General features: G+C 41.0%; 4 protein-coding genes across 7 annotated transcripts in view; 2 read left to right on the forward strand and 2 right to left on the reverse strand.

Moving 5' to 3' along the window:
* dnah12 (dynein, axonemal, heavy chain 12) overlaps window positions 1-4,807 on the reverse strand; it is a 32,350-nt gene extending 27,543 nt beyond the window's left edge. The window contains exons 1-10 of one of the 2 annotated variants that reach the window (XM_044039464.1): window positions 4,791-4,807; window positions 4,476-4,691; window positions 4,198-4,282; window positions 4,063-4,089; window positions 3,155-3,344; window positions 2,986-3,049; window positions 2,744-2,902; window positions 2,432-2,627; window positions 1,869-2,057; window positions 1,621-1,774 (exon numbers count right to left, since the gene is read on the reverse strand). In XM_044039464.1, coding sequence (XP_043895399.1) covers window positions 1,621-1,774; window positions 1,869-2,057; window positions 2,432-2,627; window positions 2,744-2,902; window positions 2,986-3,049; window positions 3,155-3,344; window positions 4,063-4,089; window positions 4,198-4,282; window positions 4,476-4,675 — 1,264 coding nt within the window. In that variant the 5' untranslated portion in view covers window positions 4,676-4,691; window positions 4,791-4,807. The other variant, XM_044039463.1, reaches the window with a different exon arrangement.
* A 919-nt stretch (window positions 4,808-5,726) lies between these two features.
* On the forward strand, window positions 5,727-7,438 carry smim19 (small integral membrane protein 19). The gene is made up of 3 exons (XM_044039459.1): window positions 5,727-6,010; window positions 6,358-6,482; window positions 6,597-7,438. Exons 1-3 carry the CDS (start codon window positions 5,877-5,879, stop codon window positions 6,668-6,670), a joined length of 333 nt encoding a protein of 110 aa, XP_043895394.1. The 5' UTR covers window positions 5,727-5,876; the 3' UTR covers window positions 6,671-7,438.
* A 231-nt stretch (window positions 7,439-7,669) lies between these two features.
* Window positions 7,670-16,940, reverse strand: pld7 (phospholipase D family, member 7). Of its 2 annotated transcripts, none has more exons than XM_044039453.1 (12): window positions 16,558-16,940; window positions 15,668-15,772; window positions 13,310-14,269; window positions 12,845-13,032; window positions 12,468-12,648; window positions 12,267-12,381; window positions 11,169-11,296; window positions 10,414-10,617; window positions 9,905-10,044; window positions 9,511-9,676; window positions 9,314-9,413; window positions 7,670-8,781 (listed from the first exon to the last, which is right to left on the reverse strand). In XM_044039453.1, exons 1-12 carry the CDS (start codon window positions 16,681-16,683, stop codon window positions 8,579-8,581), a joined length of 2,616 nt encoding a protein of 871 aa, XP_043895388.1. In that variant the 5' UTR covers window positions 16,684-16,940; the 3' UTR covers window positions 7,670-8,578. The 2 variants fall into 2 exon arrangements, with proteins under 2 accessions (XP_043895388.1, XP_043895389.1); XM_044039454.1 differs by lacking the exon at window positions 16,558-16,940 and adding an exon at window positions 16,251-16,526.
* On the forward strand, window positions 16,918-21,285 carry gpr137 (G protein-coupled receptor 137). 2 transcript variants are annotated; one of them, XM_044039456.1, is made up of 9 exons: window positions 16,918-17,058; window positions 17,426-17,493; window positions 18,262-18,724; window positions 18,885-18,934; window positions 19,093-19,330; window positions 19,489-19,638; window positions 19,752-19,877; window positions 19,961-20,079; window positions 20,317-21,285. In XM_044039456.1, the coding sequence occupies exons 3-9, from the start codon at window positions 18,347-18,349 to the stop codon at window positions 20,411-20,413; spliced, it is 1,158 nt and encodes a 385-aa protein (XP_043895391.1). In that variant the 5' UTR covers window positions 16,918-17,058; window positions 17,426-17,493; window positions 18,262-18,346; the 3' UTR covers window positions 20,414-21,285. The 2 variants fall into 2 exon arrangements, with proteins under 2 accessions (XP_043895391.1, XP_043895393.1); XM_044039458.1 differs by lacking the exon at window positions 17,426-17,493.
* Window positions 21,286-21,572: the final 287 nt, after the last annotated feature.

Here is a 21,572-nt window from a genome sequence, read left to right on the forward strand (position 1 = left end):
ATCCCCCAGCAGTTTAGTTCTATAGCAGCATAACTAAGAGATGGTTTAGGTTTCCCTGAACCAGCTCTAACTATAAGCTTTATCAAAAAGGAAAGTTTTAAGTTTAACTTTAAATACAGAGAGAGTGTCCGCCTCCCGAACTATCATTGGAAGCTGGTTCCACAGGAGAGGAGCCTGGTAGCTAAAGGCTCTGCCTCCCATTCTACTCTTACAGACTCTGGGAACCACAAGTAAACCTGTATTTTGTGACCTAAGTGGTCTATTAGGATGATAGGGTAAGACTAGGTCTTTCAGGTATGAAGGGGCCTGACCATTAAGTGCTTTGTACGTGAGGAGGAGGATTTTAAATTTAATTCTAAACTGTATGGGGAGCCAGTGTAGAGAAGCTAACACTGGAGTTATGTGGTCTCTCTTTCTAGTTCCTGTCAGAACTCGTGCTGCAGCATTTTGAATTAACTGAAGGATTCTAACAGACTTGTTAGAACATCCTGCTAATAAGGAGTTACAGTAATCTAATCTAGATGTAACAAAAGCATGAACTAGTTTTTCAGCATCCTGTAAAGACAGAATGTTTCTAATTTTCATAATGTTCCGCAGGTGGAAGAAGGCTGTTCTGGAAATTAGTTTTATGTGTGAATCAAATGACATTTCCTGGTCAAAAGTAACTCCAAGGTTCCTCACAGTGGAACTGGAAGCCAGGGTGATGTCATCTAAAGTGACAATGTGGGCAGAAAGTTTTTCTCTGAGGTGTTTAGGGCCGAGTATAATGACCTCAGTTTTATCTGAGTTTAAAAGTAGAAAGTTACAGGTCATCCAGGACTTAATGTCTCTGAGACATTCCTGGAGTTGAACAACCTGATTTATTTCATCCGGCCTCATCGATAGATATAGCTGTGTGTCATCTGCATAACAATGAAAGTGTATGTTATGCTTTCTAATAATGTTCCCTAGAGGAAGCATATATAAGGTAAAAAGTATAGGCCCAAGCACTGAGCCTTGTGGAACTCCACAATTAACTTGTGTTTGTAATGAGGCTTTATCATTAACGTGAACAAACTGGAATCTATCAGATAAGTATGATTTAAACCAGCAGAGGGCAGCACCTGTGATACCAAGAGTCTGCTCCAATCTCTGCAGTAGAATATCATGATCAATGGTGTCAAATGCAGCACTAAGATCTAACAGGACAAGTAAAGAAACTAGACCATTATCTGACGCCAAGAGAAGATCATTACTAACTTTAACTAGTGCCGTTTCTGTGCTATGGTTTAATCTAAAACCTGACTGAAAATCTTCAAACAGGCCATTAATGCGCAGATATTCACATAATTGATTGGCAACAGCCTTTTCTAAGATTTTAGAGACAAAGGGAAGATTAGATATCGGTCGGTAATTAGCTAAAATATCTGGGTCAAGGGTCGCTTTTTTTAGAAGGGGTTTAATAACTGCTACTTTAAACGTTTGGGGCACATATCCAGTTAATAAGGATAGATTAATTTGAGTTAATATAGAGTTGTTAATTAAAGGAAACACATCTTTAAACAGTTTGGTGGGGATAGGATCATTAACAACATTACTGGTGTGATGACAGCTAATAACCGCACACAAAAAACGCATCACCATAACTCTGGAAATGTTTGTCAGGTTCCTCTAGATTCCTGCTCATAGCCGTCTTCAAGGTGGCCCGAGCCCAGGCAAGTGTGTGATCGGCCACTCCGGCTTCGACAAATGAAGATGTGGATTGTGTCAACCATGACTGGACCGTCTGTACTCTCTGTGGATCACATTCATAGCCTATCGATACAAGCTCACAATACACTTTTACATGTAAAGTGTATGAGTGGTTATTATACCAGCTGTGTCCTCACCTGCAGTGTGTGCGTGATGGTATCAAGAATCTCAGAAACAGCAGTTTCCAGATCTTGTAAAGTCGGGTAAATTTCCATCTTTTCATCATCAAAAGTCAAAGCCATGCGGAAGAGGGGCAAGCAGTGCTGACGGCTCGGCGCAAACACACTGATAAACTCCTCCACGCTCATCTGAAGCATGGATTTCAACTGGGAATTTACAAGTGAAATATTACTGTGAGTATAAATGTGTATTCAGTGACGTAAACCACCGCCATGGCTGCTCAGTTTTGCATTAAATTTCTCGATGATTCTCTGGATGTGAAGATAATTTCAACAAATAATATAAGAAAGTGATTCAGAAACAAATTTACGCACTCAAGATTCTGAAACGACCTCAACCATCTGCTTTCATAGTGACAAATTTCCAAAAACAACATGTTACATGAATACAAAAGTTGTATTCAGTGATGAAATTACATCTCACAATCATAGTGGCAGATAAAGGCAGAAACCTTGATATTCATCTATTAAAGGGTGACTTGTGATGAATACAATGTACATGAGTACTACAAAAAAATGACCTGATTAGAGATGAGTGTGGATGCACAGTTATAGAAGGCGTCCAGTTTCTCCTCTTTAACTCCTTTCAGCGTTTCTTTACTCGTTAGTAAGTGGATGATTTTGGGGAACCAGGTATTCATGATGCGTTCTTCTGTTCTGTTACACTCCACAGCTATTTTGTTCTGTAGGCTCTTACAGTCCACAGGTCCTGAAGCTCTGAACCAACGAGGATAAAATCAAAATGAAAGTTGAGCACAATCTTCACGTGAAGTGTGAGTGGTGTTTGTGCTGTTTTCAGAGCAGTGTCTCACGTTCATGTTGTCATTTCTTACCTGCATCCTGAAAGGTTGACAAGGACCAGTGTGGAAAATGTCTTGGAGCCAGTGTCCAAAACTATTTGCATTACTGGGTGAAGAATGTGCAAATTTGTTTTTATCAGCCTGCGGCTTCTGAGAAAGTTGTCGTGCCGAGACTGGGAGAAATCCAGAATTCTGCAAAGGATTGAAGGACAGGTATTTTACAAAATTACCTCACAATAGAATAAATCCACAAGCATTTTTCATTAGACACCCACTTTGGTTGCGTTGTTGTCTGTGACATGGGACTCTCCACATCTGGATTCTTCAGAACTGTGTTCACTAAAGTGGCATACAAAGACATATCTGTATGTGTTCACTCCACATTCATAGATGTGCTAACAGTGTTGCACATGTAACAATAATAATACACATAATTGTCAGTACCTGTGTGTTTGACTAAAACACTGTGGAAGTTGCTGCTGACCTCCCTGCAGAGCTCTTGCAGCAATTTGTTTGACTCCGGACTGTCTTTCAATTTTGGTGGCACACGGGAGACAATGGAGTCCAACCACTGTTGCTGAATTGGGGGGATTGGGCGGCTCTCGACACACTGTTTCAGGAAGGCAAAGTTCATCTGCAACAGGAGAGGCATGACATACATCGATCAGCCACACCATCAACATCAGTAGTCCGTTTTAATGTGGCTGATCAATAAATCTATAAGAACAACAGGTGACAGTGAAATCCAGCTCACGATTAATGCAGTATATTCACGTTCACAGGGTTAAAAATGTAATAAAGACACTCAATGTTATTAGAATCAGAATCATATTATATGGTATTACAAAACACAGCAGCAGCAAACCTCAAAGGACTGTCACCACAAGCTAACAGCACCAACTTCCATTTTCACCATTTTGTTGTGTTTACTGTGCTCATACACAATAATTAAACTGCTCTTGTGGTTGACTGATGTAAATAAGACTCACCCTAGTCTGTTCATAGGTCAGTTTGAAACTAGGGACTAGACACTATACAACAAGTTGATTACGGCGAATATCCATTATCTGGTATAATTGAAAATAGTGACTTAAAATGATGTCTAATTGCCAACATACAGTCCTAGTGATGTAGTGCCGCAAAGGAATGGTGCAAACATGTTTTTGTAACATTTTCTAACATTTTAAGTCACTTGTTTGTAATGTTTTTCTTAACACTAGTCAATCTGATTCCTCTTTATCCGTAAGCTTTCCAAAAAATGTGCACAAATACAGACGGATGAAAAAACATGAATTGTGACATGACATTTTTATACCGTCCTATGTCCATCTGAATCTAAAAAGAAAACTCACCCTCTGCTTCCGCTGCTCACTGAGCATCTGTAAAACAAACATTGACACCACATTTCAAAAATGAACCATAAATAAATAATAATGTAAAGACACAAGCATGTATATATTTAGAATGTGTGCCTGTAGTTGTCTTACAGAGGGAGGAAACTGTGGCTCTGGTGACTGACGGATTCCCCTCCTCTTTTTTCTTCTTCTGTAAGTTTCCATTGCTCTTGTTGCTCTGCAATAACAAGTGTTACACTTCAGGATTATTTATTTTCATATACTTCATAACAATGCATTATAATAACCAGTGATTAAACTCTTAGTGCCAATGCAACTCTGTGTAATAAATCAAACTAAAAACAAGGACATGAGAGAACATTGATATAAGAGTTACAATAATGACTAATATCAAATAACAAATATCATACAGTGTCATGTGGAGCTGCTTTTGTATCTCTTGAATCCTTCTTTGCCTCTGCAGCTTTTTATGAGTTGTTATCCTCCTCGTCATCGCCTCCTTTAACTCGGTGATCTGCTCCAACTCTCCCCGCTGCTGTGGCTCTTTAATCGGGGGCAGGACTGGACTGTGAAGCCTGTCCTCGTCCTCTGCTCCAGGAGATGAAGCCATCTCTGGATAAAACGAGCTGGAGTGAGGATGGAAAAGTAAATGAAACTTTTACCTGTTCGTTTACATGAATATCTGTTCGCTTTAACCACTGAAGGCCCGTACTCCTGATACTGACCGTTACCATAGGAACCGTAAACAGGGTAACCACCAAACTACCCGTGTCAATATTTCGGGTGCGCTATACATCTAATGATTACGGTAAACACAATTAGTGACTTTAGGAGACAGATGTAATAAGATTATACATCACCAATAATTTACTGTGAATTAACTAGCTAAATACATTTATTTATTACAAATGTGTATTTTAAGCTATTGCCACAAATTGCGTCAACTAAATATAACCTATATTTAAAGAGCACATTTGTTCGTGCATTTTCCGGCAGAGCTGGTTTTACAGCTGCCGAGATTTAAATCCCAAATTCTATTTAGCCAATAACTTGTTACACGTGAGTAAATAAATCCCCCAAAGTATCGCCTTCAAACAGTAAATCATTCTTGACAGGGACACATAACTCGGCGTGACACCGGCAACACAGGGAGTCCATCCTTGTCCTCAGCGGAGTTAAAATACACCGGACAACTGGTCAAATATGCATGGTTATATTCACAAACTCAAACTCTCTGTGCTCAGGTTTTAGACTGTAGGGGCCGTAAACGCGCCATGGACTCTTTGTGCGCGTCCTCGGGAAGCGGAAAGGGACGAAAGGACAGAAGGGAATCATCAATAAGACAAATTCAATTTTTTAAAAAATATGGAAATGTCTTAATTTCAGCGATTTAACGGAAATATTATTTATTTAAATTGACTTTCACTGGGTTGATAAATAATTATCTTGATTTTATTATTTGCAAATTCACATTTCGTCCATTAAAACTAATCTAAAAAATAATGTATTCAATTTGGCCTATTTGTAGGTTTTTCTATTGTTTCTTTCTCAAAGAAACTAAATTGTATTGTTGAATTTCAATTCTCAATAAAGTTATTTTAAAAAAATAATTGCCGTTAAGTGTTCTGTTCGCGCATGACGCATGCGTGGAGGCTGGCGCCTGCGCAGACCCGTTCGTGCTTCCGGATACCGATCGGGACACTGCTGCAAACTGTTCTGTTTTTGTTGTCTACAGCAATGGTTGGCTAACGAATTAGCAAGTCAAGTCAATACATTTGGTCGCAGAGTTTGCTCACGGTCTTTCTGCTTCAATGGGCGCTCACGGGGGTCTAGGGAACGAACCCGAGTCTCCAGACTACTCAGTACACGAAGCCTGGAATGAGGCTACCAATGTTTACCTGCTGGTGATTCTGGTTAGCTTCGGTCTGCTCATGTACGCCAGAAAGTAAGCACGGCTCGCTCCTCCACTCTTCTACCGTCGAGCCTTCCTTCCCAAACTGCGTTGAAAATGAGTCGATTATTTTCTCGAGTTCATGTTGGTGCGCGTATTTTATACAACGTAACCCTCCTGGCTCTTTTATATTTCTCTCCTATTGTATGACTCTCTTGTAAAAATCACTCTTAACAAATGAGGTTTTCCTGGGACATAATAAAAATAATATTACAGTTGGATTTTAACTTTAAATATTTGGTGACTTGGCATGAACAACACTAACATTCTCTCAGTGTGAGATTCCAGATGAACTATCTAGTCCTGGCCTTAATATTTGTCTGTACTCACATGTAATTCAGGAACAAGAGGAAGATCATGCGTATCTTCACTCTGCCTCCCACCGTTGGCAGCAGCCCAGAACCCAACTTCTACGACAGCCTGCAGAAAGTCCGCCTGCGGCAGCAGCTAGAGATGTACTCTATGGGTGAGTGTCAGTGCAGGTCTGCAATACAACATAAAACATGTTGGATTTATCTTCTGTGGTTCAGACCTTCTGACCTTTGCATTTGTCTTCACTCCCTCATCTTTTATCTTTTAGCTAGAAAATTTGAGCAACAGCAGCAGCAGCAGCAACAAGGTCAAGCAGACAGTGTGCAGCTCTCCATGGAATGAGAGCAGCGCTGCAGCCGGGGTTTCAGGTCTCCTCCCTCTCTGTCAGAGAAAGATGCCTGCATCTTTGAGCCACATACATGGACAGGAAAAGGACTCGGATGGCCGTCAGTCATATAGGGTCTGCTTTTGGAAATCTGGGCATTCTCCAGAGGGATTGTATATGTGAATGCAAATGTCTGCAGACACTCCTTACTCCTTACTACAATCTCAATTTAATGTCCGAGTTAGCTCCACTGTGGGAATATATTAGAAGAAACTCTTGAGGTTACATAACCAGTTAATGGGCAATCTCACCACCTTCTGCATGCTCAAGCCAGAGGCCACCTCCTTAACCCACTCCTCTGGAGATTCTTTTGCTGTTGTAAATACGTCTCATCCAGACAGTATCCTGCTTTTGTCCTGGATGTCTGCGTTTGGTCCCAAATGAGACGGGTTTCTGTTCACCATCAGTTGTTTCTCCTTTGTCTTAAAAAATACAAGCAGGAACAGATGCAGTCAGATGGACTGATATGATCCAGGAACGATCATTAGAGAGCGACATCTTTCATGTCTGCTCTACAACACTGAGCAGTGACTTTGACATTGTGTGAGGAATGAGACAAGTGCTGCAGAAGTCACTAACGTGTTTATTTTATGTAGGACTTAAGACAAAGTCCATGAATGTTTTCTTGTATGTTGAATTAAATCCTTGTAAGTTGTCTGTGGAGTGGTTAGTACAATTGAGATTCTTAAATGTAATGATAATTGATTAAAAGTGCTTCATCAGTTTTTTAGAGTTTAGTCTGTTCACTGTCACATTTAGCCTTACATTTTTAGAAAAAGAAAACCTGATAGAAAAAGTTGTGGCTTGTTGTGGGTTTTTTTTTTCTTACTGCAAATGCAAACCATCTCACACTCAGTGTTGCATCCATGAAACCACTACACCAAGTACACTCGCAAAAACAAACTATCATTACGTCAAATAAAATAAAATAATGCTCAAATTAGACACGCAGTAAATATAGGCAAGGCATTTTTTTAATGACTTGTTCTTTTCATAACAAGGACTCATATTACAACTCACATAGCTTCTTGAGGCTGTAGGTTGCTTGTAAGGTTGTGAAAAGCAATAATAAAATCCTCACCACTTAAATTTTGGTCATTTGAGGATTGTGATCAAGTCCTTTAAGCCCCGTCCCACCATGATCACCTCAGCATGTACCACGCATGTCAGTGTGGAAGAAGCTCTCAAAAATAACCAGCTGAGGGACGGTGAACTGAACTGTTCCCTGTTCCATCCAGAGTCAGAAGGTCCCTCTGTAAACAGTTTACTCCGTTAATGACCTGATTAAAGAAACAGTATAGTAATGGCAATACAGTAAAACAGATTCCACACAAGGAAATTTCTTTCACAAAACATGCTCACTCTTGTTTGAGTCTCTGTCTATAGAGAAAAATGTTCAAATTAGGAGATTTCATTGTTTTTGTATAATCTTGTACTATTAAATAGTTTCATGACATGACAAGACATACACATAGGAGACCAGCTGATAGCTTCAGCAACATATACATTGCCATAGTGTATGCTCCTGATTTGGAGATTACATTTCCTGCATAAGATTGTTAAAGCTTGGAAGAAACATTTTTAAAAGTATACAAAATGCACCAGGCATAAAATTATACAAAGCCAGTTCCCTTGTGCCTCAGCTCATTTAAGAAAATTGTCAAAACATTAAAGTTAAAAAAATAACACACTCTGAAACCAAATCTAAAATTGCAATTATATACAGAAAAGGACAGGCATTCAAGAAACAGTAATACAAATCAAAACAGTACAGCAAGCTGATTTCAGCACAGGTAAAATAAAGTTCAAGTGGCAGGAGCAAGCGAGATGCCCATCTACAATGTGCTTCATTTAACAGCAAACCCTCAGTGTCGGTGATGAGGGCAGACGTTCATACTATCAACAGAGAGGGCGCTGGCGTACTGGGACCCCCAATCTCTGAGGAAAAGTGCCTCCACTTGGCTCTGCAGAGTCTGCTGCCCTTCCCCAAGCACTGAGCCAGTCTGGTTCACAACCATGCCCACACCTGCAGTGTGAGTAAAGTAGCCCTCTGACCAGTTGGATGTCCCTAAGGGCACAAACACACAGAGTGTTTGGTAAACTGACCATCACAGTAAATCAGTAGTTTATTATAGCAAATGTCTCCTGTCAATGTAAAAGAGGTCATCATTTTCAGGCTCCCAACAAAATGTAAATACTGTGCTAACAGCAATTACAGTTAATACATCAATCCAGTAAAAATACAGAGCGGGAAACTACATCATTTGCCTTTACAAAATATGTCTATTATTGAAAAATAAGAGACCATACAATGTGAAATGTAAATAAAAATGGCCCAGAATAAGCTCTACACAGTAAAAGATTCCTGCTACATTTGTAAACTATTACAATAATACTACATTTAATGGGGCCTAGTTTCAGATTTAATTGACTTGACACCCAACATGTGATTATAGGTTTTGTGGCAAAAATCAATAATAAAAATAAGGTAAATGTAGTGGACAAAAAATATAAGCTAGCATTAACTGTAAGTAGTCGGTGTCTTTTCCTCTGAATGTGTCACAGTGGATAATGTTTGAAGGCTCAGAGCAAGTACATACCTATATACGCCACCCTGTCTGTGACCATGTACTTGGCATGATTGACTCGTGCAAAGGGGATTTTCCTCTGCTCCACTGTTGAAGACACTACAAAAGATTTCTGCAGAGTCACAGAGAAAAAAGGAGATCAGATCCACCATTATTCTGCCGAGTGCACTCTTTTACCTAATTAATGAAATTCAAATCTCCAAACGTACTGCTTCAATGTCACATTTCAGTGGAGGCCTGTTGAGCACCAGCAGAGACTGAAGGAAGATGAACATGGAGGCTGGAGAGTGCTCCCAGCAGCTGACCAGGAGTCTGACCTGCACGCCTCTGGTGCAGGCCGCAGCACGCAGGGCCGAGTCGATGGGGGGCCAGAACCTGACAGCAAGAAACCACAGCACACTTTCATCTCTACAGCAGGGAAAACTTTCCAGAGAACGGGTCAATACTGTCAACATACATTTTAAAATCTATTCTAGGATTCATTACATTATTATTAAAGTAGCACAGTAGCACGTATCAAGTCAAGTGACAAGAATAACGCAAGTCGTCACTTGACGGCCACTGTTATTATAGCACTGGTGGCTCTTAGTGAGCTGATTGTACCTGAGTGGCTCTGTGTACTGAGACATAGGAAGGTAGTCCATGACAGAGATGTAAACCAATGTCTGGGCATCGTTGATAACAGATAGTATGGTGGAGAGATCGTCAGAGCGGCCGCGAGCTGATATTTGTGGAGGGGAACTCTGTTGGAAATAGACAGAACAGCAGTGAGGACGATGGAAGCAAAGACCAGAAGAAGAGGAAGCTTTTATAGCCCTGCTCATGTCTAAAATGCTGTAAATATACTCGTGAGTTTTGTATAGAGTGTAGTGAAAATGCCAAAGTACTCAGATATAAACTTGTATCCACTTTTCCGAGAGCTACAACAAAAAGGTAAAAAACATAACAACTACTAATATTTATCATCACACATTATTATGAAATATTATACCTGAAGACAACACTAATTTCTGTCTATAAACATTAGTATTATTAGTATCTGGTCCGCGTGGTAAAAACATCTGTTAATTGAAAGGGGAAAGTATTGTGAGTTTAGACTCATGCTAACTTACAGACAGGTAGACTTGAGCAGGTACGCCATTGAACTTCAGATGAAGTGGATTCTGGGAGCTGGACAGGGCAGAGAGGCGAGCGGGCCAGTATGGCGGCAGGGATCCGTTTTTTGCGCCACTGATGCTCCAGTAAACCCCAAAGATCCGGAAGGCATCCTGAGCCAGGCAGCTGCAGTCCTCCACTGACAGACCCACCTCCTTCACCTTGGTTTCAACAAACACAAACATATTTATTCATCATGGCACACCCACATCTCGGGTCTGAGCCAGAAAAATCATCTGATTCTATTGAGAAACCTGAAACTGTGCTGATCTGGGAGAAGCACAATTATGTTTGCTATATTAAGATACAAATTATTATAATAATGATAATCCAGGAAGTTGAATTTACTCAATCCAGAGTTCAGGAAAATACATTAAATTCACTTTTACGTAACCATAAAAAAGCTCCTTTAAAAGTAATCGATCTGCATTAAACAGTAAATACAACTTTCTTCAGATGTGCAGTGAAAGCAGACAACAAAGCCTGAGATTAATGAAATGATCAGCTCTGCAGTAGTCTGAGGCTACTCTAAAAACTGCTGTCTCAACGTGTCCTACTTAGATTAAATTGCTTTCTTTCAGTCCTATGAATCTACTGGACAGTAATGTGATCTGTAAGAGGAAACCCTAATGTGACGTGTGACAACCTCTGAACACAATGAGCACTGACTCAGCTCATTTCCACACTTATCATGGTTTACTCTCTGCTGTACCTGACTGAGAGAACGCCAGTCCATGTTGGCACTTCCCAGGTACAAGTGCTTTTGATCCACGACCCACAGCTTAGTGTGGACAATACCCCCAGTTACAGCTGTGAGGTTGACTTCTCTGACATCTGCACCTGCAAGAGATCAGTTCAAAGAGTTTCCACCTTGCCACAAAAAGAATTATGTCTAATTATGAACAGCATCAGTAAATTATATTCTACAAGCAACTGCATAAAAATAACCATCTTGCCCACCATCTTGAACTGCCATGTTTCTACAGCAGCCTGAACGAACAAACCTGCCACAGCATGCATTCTGTGTTTAAAAAAGCTGCAGGAGGACATGGCAGAGAATACAGGAGCTGACTGGGAATTTTTTTTGACAACATTTCTGGTTACAAAGGCCACCGAAATATAGAGATTTCCCTGGTAGTTGTTGGAGATTAACCCACATTTTTAGGATTATTAAGTAGTTTTAAGTAATCTATAGTTCAGCACTGTTCGGCTTGATTTGTGAGTGGGACATCTCTTCCTGTGACACTGGCCAGTCAGCTGCCGGCAGTCTGACCAATCATCGCATAGTACCTACTACTAGCATGCTTGGAACCTCACCGAAGCAGGTACTAAAAATAGTATGCTAGTGGAAACGCTACTTAAACCGTGCCATGGCGAGGCGAGTAGAGCCGGTGGAAATGGGCCAATAGACTGTACATGCTCCATGTAGCGCAACACCTTCTAGTCCAGTTGGTAGCACATGCTTGTTTTGTGCAAAAGAGAAACCGAAGAACACGATAACCATGAAAACTAGCTTCAGGTTGTCTGCTGGTACCAACACAATACAACTTAGCTCTCAAAAAATTCAAGGACATACAAAAGAGGCAATGGAACATGGGGTTGAATATGCACGTGTGGAACCATAGAATGACGTGGATGAAACTAAAGACATGTGAATGCATGCTGAACACAGAAAGTATGACCTGTCACAATGACAGACAGGCCCGTTAAGAACATGTATTTGTGAGTGAGCTGCCCACTTGCAATCTGATTACACAAGACAGATGTTAATGCCAGGTATGATTAAGGTCTCAGTCAAATAATGTTGTACCTGTAGCAGCCAGTTCTAATGTGTCTTGGGTTGATGTCTGTGGGCCGTTGACGGCAATCTGAAGTGTCACACCTTTAGATTCAAGTTGTTTCAAGTGCTCAAAAACCTCTTGTCCCTGCAAAACAAATACAATATATATACTTTGAGTCATATATACAGTTTTACATCAATGGAGAGATTGAGGCACGCCACAGTACTAACCTTAGTGTCTGTGGATTCAGCAAACTGTGAATCACTGCCTCTTAGAGTAAAGTAGAATGCAGCAATGTGGACTGAGCTGTTGGCCTTGTTCAGCAGATGCAGCCAGCTGTCAGCAATACTCTGTGTAGATGGGGGTGAAGACGGGTACAGACCCACAGGGATGCTTTCCACCAGATGCACTCTGAGCAAGGGACAGGGCAGTTGAGACATTATTTGTACAGCAAATTCACTCCAGGAAGCATCTCAAATGGAATGGAGGAGCCATTCAACTTCCAAGTATTTGAGTGGTTTTGTGAAGAGTCCTGATGTAATGAGTAAATTTGACCACCTTCTCTCAACGGTGGCCAGAAATGTTGACAAGTGTGGATATTTCTTACCGACAATCAGTACTACAAGGCTCTGGGACTAAACCAAAGCCCTCTAGCCAGTGTAGCTCCAGGTGAGCTGTGAGCTGGGCCACAGACATGGGAAGCCCGTAGTGCCAAACATGCTGACCAAACCCTCCAAGAAGCAGCAGGGTGGTGGGCAAGAGGAAGAAGAAGGTGAAACTTGGGCAACTGGAGTCCTGCAAAATGTCAGACATGAAATATTTACTAAATAAACAAACAATTATAGCTTAAACTAGAGACTGGGAAATGGCTTAGGAAAGTGTTGCATACCACATGTATAACTGCAGGGTGTGGTGAAATTCCTTTATGTGTGAGTGCATCTGCTTTCACGCATACACATCAACTCTGAGCTTCTCTTGTCATCATGAGCTTGAGGAACTAGCTCATGATGACAAGAACAACAGCAGCATCACTGAGCTCAATCTATTAACCAAGTACAACAACATCACTCACCTTTGTTGTCTTGGTTGATCTCATTTTAGTGGGCATCTGTGCAGCTACTGGAGATGCAGATTCATCAATATCAGCTTGTTTCCCTGGTCGTTTTGAAAACTCTGACGGGGCTATTTGTGGTTCAGGTTGGTCCTCCTTTGCTTCTTCTAAATTGAGGCACTCATACTCTTCAACTATCAATTCCTCCTCACATTCAGCATCTGATGAAGACCTACTGTCCTTTAATTCAGGAACATTTGTTGACTCTGTTGCCCATGGTGCTTCTTCATCCATAATAGCATCCACTTGGCTGAATTCAGCTATGTGATCACTCCCTCCAGACTCAGACGTTTCGGTATCTCCAGACTCAGTGAGGGTAGTCCTGCCTTTGACTTCAACCTCATATGTTTCTGTTGTTTCCTCCTGTGGCATTTGGCAGAGAGAGCCCTCGTGTGAAGAAATGTGACCTTCATGGGCATCTGGTGTGACATCAGCTTCTATTTCTGAGGTTTTCCTCTCATCTTGCTCTGGTAATTGCTGCTCTGACACTTGTTCTGGTCTTATGGCAGGCCTGGGGCTTGCAGTGAGAAGAGAAGGCTGAACAGAAGATGAAAAACCAAGGCTCTTGGGTGCAGTAATTAAGGAACTATGAGCTGTCACAAGACATTGTTCAGCATTGCTGAATGGAGAGGGGACTACAGAGGCTGTTTTAGGGGCTCTGATTGTTGGTAGGGGAAGTGCTGTTTCTCGGCCATCAGGTGGTTTGGATTTTGAAGCTTCCACACTTACAGGGACAGGGGTATCTTTCTTTGGAACAGGCAGCTCTGTGGTCTGGCTTGCACCACTCGGTCTTTTATGGAAGGTAGGAATACGAGAAGCAGGTTTACCACCTTTGCGGTTCATGTCTTCTTTCTCCTCAAGCTCTTTTTTCGTGTCTTCTGCCTGTACACGGTTCAGAAGAACACTGCAATATTTCAGCTCCTGAGGAAGACAGAAGCTCATTAGGGACAAAAATACAACCTTCAAATCACTAGAAGAAATGATCTATTGCACCCATCTCAACATAAATGAAAAGCTACATGGCAATACTTTTAGTTGCACAAAACATGTCATACATTGAAAAGAGTACTTAACTTCTACAGAGTGCAAAAACACTTGACATACTTACTTCCTTTAACTCTCGTCTCTCCTGGTACTGATAAAAACAATATAGTTGGTGTACATTACCTTGTAATGTTTCCGTAGCACTGAAAGAGTTTGAAGAGCCACACCTATTCAAATGAGTTCTTCTGACTGCTGCTGCACCTCACAGCCACAGACCAACTTATACAGGCAATATTTCCTTTTAATAATGTCCCCTCACATTTGACTTGTGTCTGTGATATTTACAGAGTGAGACATTGAGTAGTTGAGGGATAAACTATGTAATATAACAAGCTATGTACAGTAATTTAGCACTTACTGGAGACACATTATTACCTCATTAAATGAAATGTTTTGTCCAAAGACATTCAGTATACTGTCATAGGGACAAAGAACATACTGTATCCACATTTGTGATGCTGAAATTGGAGAACTTTTTGTGTTATAAAAAGATGCACTCAAACTGATCTATTACTAAAAATAGTTGGCAGTTAACTTATTAATTAATTAGATTAATAATCTATGAATGGTTGCAGCCCTAATCTACACTGAATGGTGACAAACCAAAATAGAAAAAGTAGAGAAAATTGTGATAACAACATATCACAATGACACAAGTATTAAAACACTCAGCTATGGTACTTGGAAAAGAAAGCTCAGGTGCTTCCCATTTCTCTGAAATCCTCTTGAATATATTTTTTCATCTCACACAGAAAACAATTATTGATTTGGAAAGACTGACATGTGTGTAACCATAGACAGTTTTAAAGCATTATGGTTTTACCACTGACAATGCACATCAGCGCAAAAAACAAGCCAGTACAGACAAAGGAAATACTTTCAGAATTCAGAAACAGTATTGAACTGAGGCACATACCTGGGGATTGAAGCATTTGCAATATGCAACAAAATGTTTTTGGGATTGGCCTAAAAACACTAGTTTACTGGTTGAGGTTGAGGTCTGCTGTTTAAATGTGCATGTGTAGCTGTTACCTTTACTTCTATAAAGGTAAGGTAAACAGGCATTTCTGCAATGGCCTGCCAATATTTCCTTGGGATGATTACAGGCTGCTGCTGCCACAAACACACACACAGCAGGGCCTTATAAATAAGCTTGCCACACCCATGCAGTCAATACAGGCTCTGCGTTTCCTGCCAGAACAAAACAACAAGCAACAGTGAAAAGAGACAAGAGGTGTGCTTGTTGCAAGGTGAGTAAGTAGAGCCTCGTCTTACCGTTAGAACTGCCTCCTCTTCCTCCTCCTCTGGCTCAGCCACAGGACTGGGACTTTTCTCCATCACTTGGTTCTGGACAGACGCAGAGTCTGACTCATCTGTCTCCTGCCAGGACCACAGAGGTTATACTCACAGTCAAGATGGTGCAGGCATTGCATAAGCATTGTAAAACACTCTGTTAATTCATTTAACTTCTTGCATATATATGTTACAGATCCAGGGAGGCAGGACTGGCATTCAGACATACAGTAACCGTCCTGTAGAACAGGAGGAATTATGTGACAGAAGCGCTTGTTGTTAATAAATATGTAGATTTCTGCAGGATTTATTGAAAAACATTTTAACTTTATTGTCTCAGATGGTCAACCAGATCACTGTACTTTGAATAGATCGTTACAATTAATAAAACGCTGCACTGTACATTCATTAAAAGACAACACACATAAACGTGACTGTGCACACATATGATGTGGATAACTAAACTATCCCTATTACAAAAGAAAAACAAAAAACGAACATAATATTAAGTGTTTTATATGTTTTCTAAATACATAAACGCCGTCGACATAAAACGAAAACTTACCATGGTGCAGTAACTCGCTATGTGTTAAGTTTTTTTGGCGAGGCGCAGTTGGGTCTTACTGGCTAATTATCTTTGCTTTACAGAGATGCTAATCAGCTAAACAAATGCTACTCGAGCTAAAGTTGCTAAAGTGGTGTTTGAAGGAAGAATACAAGGCTATAAAATGATTCCTTTGTCGTTTTCTGTCCTCGAGTTAGCCAGCTAACGTAGCTGCCGTTGTCTTTAGCGACACAGCTACGTGGCCGAGTGTGAAGTCGTCTGCAGTGGAGGAAGAGGAGGCGGAAAGACTGAGTCATGAAGTACCCACCTCGTACGTAGTTCTCCCGTACAGGCGGATCGACCTTCTCGGTGTTGCCGCTGCTAGGTCCACCGCCTCCTCCTCACTCCCCTGACTGGAGTGGATGGACTTTTTAGACCGCAGTATCATGGGCATCTTGGAGCACTTTAATAATGAATGCGGCAGCAGGTCAGTGACGCGAGGAAAGGTAAGGAGCGAGCGGTCCGTTTGTTTGCTGACAGCACAATGGCTAACGGCTAACAATGCAGAGCTGTGGTTAAAGTAAAACGACACTAACTGAACAGCTGCTGGCCACGAAAATGCGCTTTTAATGTTGTCTGTAAGCACCGTCTGCCTCTAAATATGTAAACAACAGCTTGAAGAAACCGCGAGTGCATTTTCGTCGCTGATTGGCGGCGAGAATCAAAACGGTGGCCCCGCCCATCATACGTTACATGCGGAAGCGAGCGACGTCTGTTTTCTGTTGTTTATCTGAACTCCTCCGTGGTCACTCACCACCGCGAAAAGAAGGTTTGTTGTTGTCGTCTTCTAATGTTTACTGACAGCTTAAATAATTCATGTTAGGTTTGACCAGACAGATAGTTACATAGTGACAGCGCGGAGAAGTTTAATGTTTACAGTAGCTAACAAAGCTAGCACCTGTTAGCTTAGTCTTTGTACAGTATGAACTGAACACGAAAAGAAACACATTTCGTTAGGGACTTTTAGTTTCAAAGGTCAGCCTCATAAAACCGGTTAACACAGAAAAGTACAAGACAGTCAAGTAGAACTGTTACAAATGTTACACCAGTGGAGTTTAAACTTTAATTCTAAATGTGTGACAATGTATTATCGATAGTTCAGTCTACGTTACGTGTTGTGTACCTGTATTTATCAGGGCCAGTAGTCTTCATGGAGACCAAAACCTGGTCCTACTGAGGCAGAACCGTATTACCGAAGAACTGGGTAAGTTTAGGGAAAATGTTTGAATTATGGTTTAGGATAACGCTGTGTTTGGCTGTTCAAATGTGCAAACAGTGCAACTCATGACATGACGTTGTCATTACAGTCAGCAGAATTCAGTTGGGCCTTTGTTTTCAGATGCACCTGGTTGTAAAGCAGGTTTCTGTTTAGTCTCTGAAGGCATTGTTCATGTTTTTGTCGTAGGGGTGTCTAAGGTAACCATGCAGAGTTGGGAGACAGCGTGTTAGGAAGGGTAGACAGGAGAACTAGAACATGCATTATTATGATGTGAATGGGGACACCAGAGAAAACAAGGTCCAAGAAATCAATAGCATTCTCTTCACCATGTTAGGATGTGGCAAATTAGCTCTGTGGGTTATTGTTTCAAAGGCTTGTCTGACAGCATGGTACAGTATTTAAAATATAGTCTATAGTTATCATGTTATTGATTCAAAAATATATATTATTATTATAGGGCTTCAACACATTTTCTTTGTTGTCCCCATTTACATCAAAACAATGTTGTGTTCTCCCATCTCTCCCTCTATGCATACAGCATGGTGAACACTGTCCACTGTATGTTACACATTGACTCCTTATTAACACCGTATACACCCTCACACCAGGAAACATAACTATCCCTTTAAAGCTGAGAGGCTGGTATCAGGGAGTTAGACATGGGGAAAAAATTATGTCCACAAAGCAGCCCTGCTTCTTTATTTACAGTTTTCTTTACAGTTGTTTTTGCGGATCTTTGTTATTCATTTTCAGGTCGCTCATGAAAAGCCTTCAGGCTGAGGGGAGAAGATCGAACACTTTCTCTTCGATGATGGACAGTTAGTTTCTCAGAACCTCAATGGAAGCTCCAGTCACAGCTGCCCCTTCTCCCAACTCCACTCTGCCTCCCCCGGTTCCTCTTCATCCAGCTGTTGCCCCTTCGGTCCAGCTCGGCTTCACCATCCTCTACACCACACTGTATGCTGCCCTCTTCCTGGTGGTGTACATCCAGCTCTGGCTTCTCTACCTTTACAGACACAAAAGATGGAGCTACCAGAGTGTTTTCCTGTCCCTCTGCCTCCTCTGGTCTGCCCTCCGCACCACATTGTTCTCCTTCTACTTCTATAATGCACTGGAGGCCAACCACCTGCCTGTTGCAGTCTACTGGCTGCTCTACTGCTTCCCTGTTTGTCTGCAGTTTTTCACTCTCAGCCTCATTAACCTGTATTTTACTCAGGTAAGACTGTGGACAGTGGAGCTGTGGCTAATCTGTTTAATTTACTGATAGAAAGTGAAACAAAGATTGTAAGACATAATGGTCTGACGTAACCAAAGTGAAACCTTCTTTGAGCGGGGGAATTGTGCTCGCTTTTACTTTCATATTTGTTGTCCTGCAGGTGTTGCTCAAAGTGAGAGAGATTTCCAGTTCAGCGGGGGGCAGAAAACTGTAAGTTACTGACTATACTGAAGTATTAGGACATTTTACTTTTTATTGAGAATACTGTATCAGTGTTTTGTTTTGATCCCTACTTAACTCTATTGTGTCTGAAATGTGAAATGTGAAATGTAAACTATCCATCTCCTGGGCTTCCATGTTTTCTTTAGGTGGCTGGCACGTTGCATGTATGGTGCAGTGAATGCTGTCTTTCTCTGTGTCAACGTGGTTTGTGCGACTCTCGGGGACCGAAACCGTAGCGAGTCAGTGGAGTGGACCTGGAATCTGGTGTTGGTTCGAGTCATAATCAATGACTTACTCTTTATCCTGGATGCAGTGTTACTGGCCGCTTTGCTGATGCTCCTGACAAGACACTCACACTCCACCAGCCCATATCTGATCAACAAGGTGTGATCTGTAGTCTCAGTTTCAATGATGTTATGTTCTGTAATTGGTTTTATATACATTTTACACAGTGTGCCAACCTTTTTGTACTTGAACCAGTTCCTTACCTCAGATTTTGGTATTGGTAGTTCAGGCTAACAGTGTATATTCTATATGACTAGGGGACCACCGTGTGCCGAACAGCAGCTCTGGGAGCAGCAGTGATCTTGTTGTTTGCCAGTCGAGCCTGCTACAACCTGACAGTCCTCTTCCTGTCCCAGAGCCATGAGGTGGAGTCGTTCGACTTTGACTGGTACAATATCTCTGACCAGGTAATCGTCATTTCCACTGGCACTTTTAGCCAGCCTGAGTTATTTTAGAACCAATGGTTGTCAAGTTTGATTGTGAAAGTTGCTTTTATCTGTGATCGTGTTTTTCCTTGTAGGCTGACTTGCGTAATGAATTGGGCGACAAAGGCTACCTAGCCTTCGGTGCCATTCTACTCATATGGGAACTGCTCCCGACCAGTCTGCTGATCCTTATCTTCAGGGTTCGCCAGCCTGCTCAGGAGGTAGTTTTTAGTTTATTGTGTCAGATTTGACTGAGAATGTGTGTCATTGAAGCTGCAAAAGCTTTTTCCTTCAATTCTTTCAGACCAGCAGCATAGTCATCAATAACAGGGCCCTACCTCGTCCATACTTCTTTGACGACCCTCAAGCAAGTGATGACGATGCACCTGTTCCATGGGCACGCAGTTCACATTTACAGACAAGGTAATGATCATTGCTGCCAAGTTAGATTCACAGTAGATTTTAGTATTAACATTACAAAAGTTTTTTCTTTGGATTCAGGACATTTAGGTGATAATAAGTTCCAGTGAAAAATTCTGATTTGCTGCAGTGCACTGAGAGGCTGGGGGATAAAATCCCTCCATACCCAATGCCTCACACACTGCACAGTAGACACAGCTGTTGTCTTTGACACTTTTTTATTATCTTGCTCTGTTTCAGTTGGTATGGGGCAGAGAGTGCTCCTCTCCTGTTTGCCACCAACCCTCCAGACCGGAACTACCAGCACCACTCGTTCTACTCCACCCCCCAAAACTGAACCCGACTCCTTACCCTGATGTGGATTGTTGTATTAATCTCAAGGACATAATACACACAGAGGTAGCAGTCAGTAGTACTCCCCCTCTATGAGCACTCTTTGCACAAAAACCTCAGGGAATCAGCAGCAGTGAAGGTGCGCCTTGTACTTGTGGAACTAAGAACAAGGGAACAAGAAATGGACCAGACATGAATAAATGACCAAAGGTGAAGCTGAGATTTAGCCACACATTTGTCTTTAAAATGTCTCGTTGTTGCTAAACAATGGTTAACTAGTTCTTAAATCTATAAATGGCACATTCAGCTTCATTAGCATTCCCCAATAAATGTATACAAGTAGTTGATAAGCTGGCAGCAGGTGATAACCACTGAAGGCAGGCGGTGTTCCACAACTCGGTTTAAAGTAATTTTCCCCTGACATTGTTTTAAGTGTATTGAAAACATACTTTCATACTAACGTTCAAATAGTTTAATATTGTTGCTTATCGCTTTGCAGCCAAATAGTAGCTCTACAGTGTCAGAAGATTCTTTATGTCTGAGATTTTAAATTAATAATTCCAACAATGCTCAACAGGATCCTGATGTTTAATCTTTGACACATGTAATGCTACAGGTATTTTCTTCCTTCCTTTTTAAAAAAAAAAAAAAAAATTATTAATAGTGATCGTCTGATGTTTTTTCAGGTTGTATGGCATATTTGAAGTGTAATCACTTATTTTTTATTTTGATTCTTTGTACAATTGTATAGTGATTAAAGTTTAACTTATTTTATAACAATGATGCTTTTAATTGTAGCAAAAAAGGTGAGTCTCTCACCTGTGACTTTGACAACACACAAAGGAAGAATATTAAAAAAAACATGTTAAAATTGAATGTTCAGCCTGTTGCTATTTGCTAAGCAGAAACAAGTTTGTTGGTGAATTCTCTCATTTTGTTTTACTTTGGTCAATTTAAGCATTTTGGTCAAACATCAGTGATGATAATTCTCAACCTTTCAGTTATCCATTAAGACATTCCTTGATGAACAGCGTTGTTATTGTTGCATATATTTTTACATTTAAACTAGTGGAACCTAAGAGTCTAGATCTGAAACTCCAAATCAGAACCTCACAATGCAAATACTAACCCACAAGTTGGAGGGTAATATGTTAAAAATGATT

This window comes from Solea senegalensis, linkage group LG12 (genome assembly GCF_019176455.1).
Source record: "Solea senegalensis isolate Sse05_10M linkage group LG12, IFAPA_SoseM_1, whole genome shotgun sequence".
NCBI lineage: Eukaryota > Metazoa > Chordata > Actinopteri > Pleuronectiformes > Soleidae > Solea > Solea senegalensis.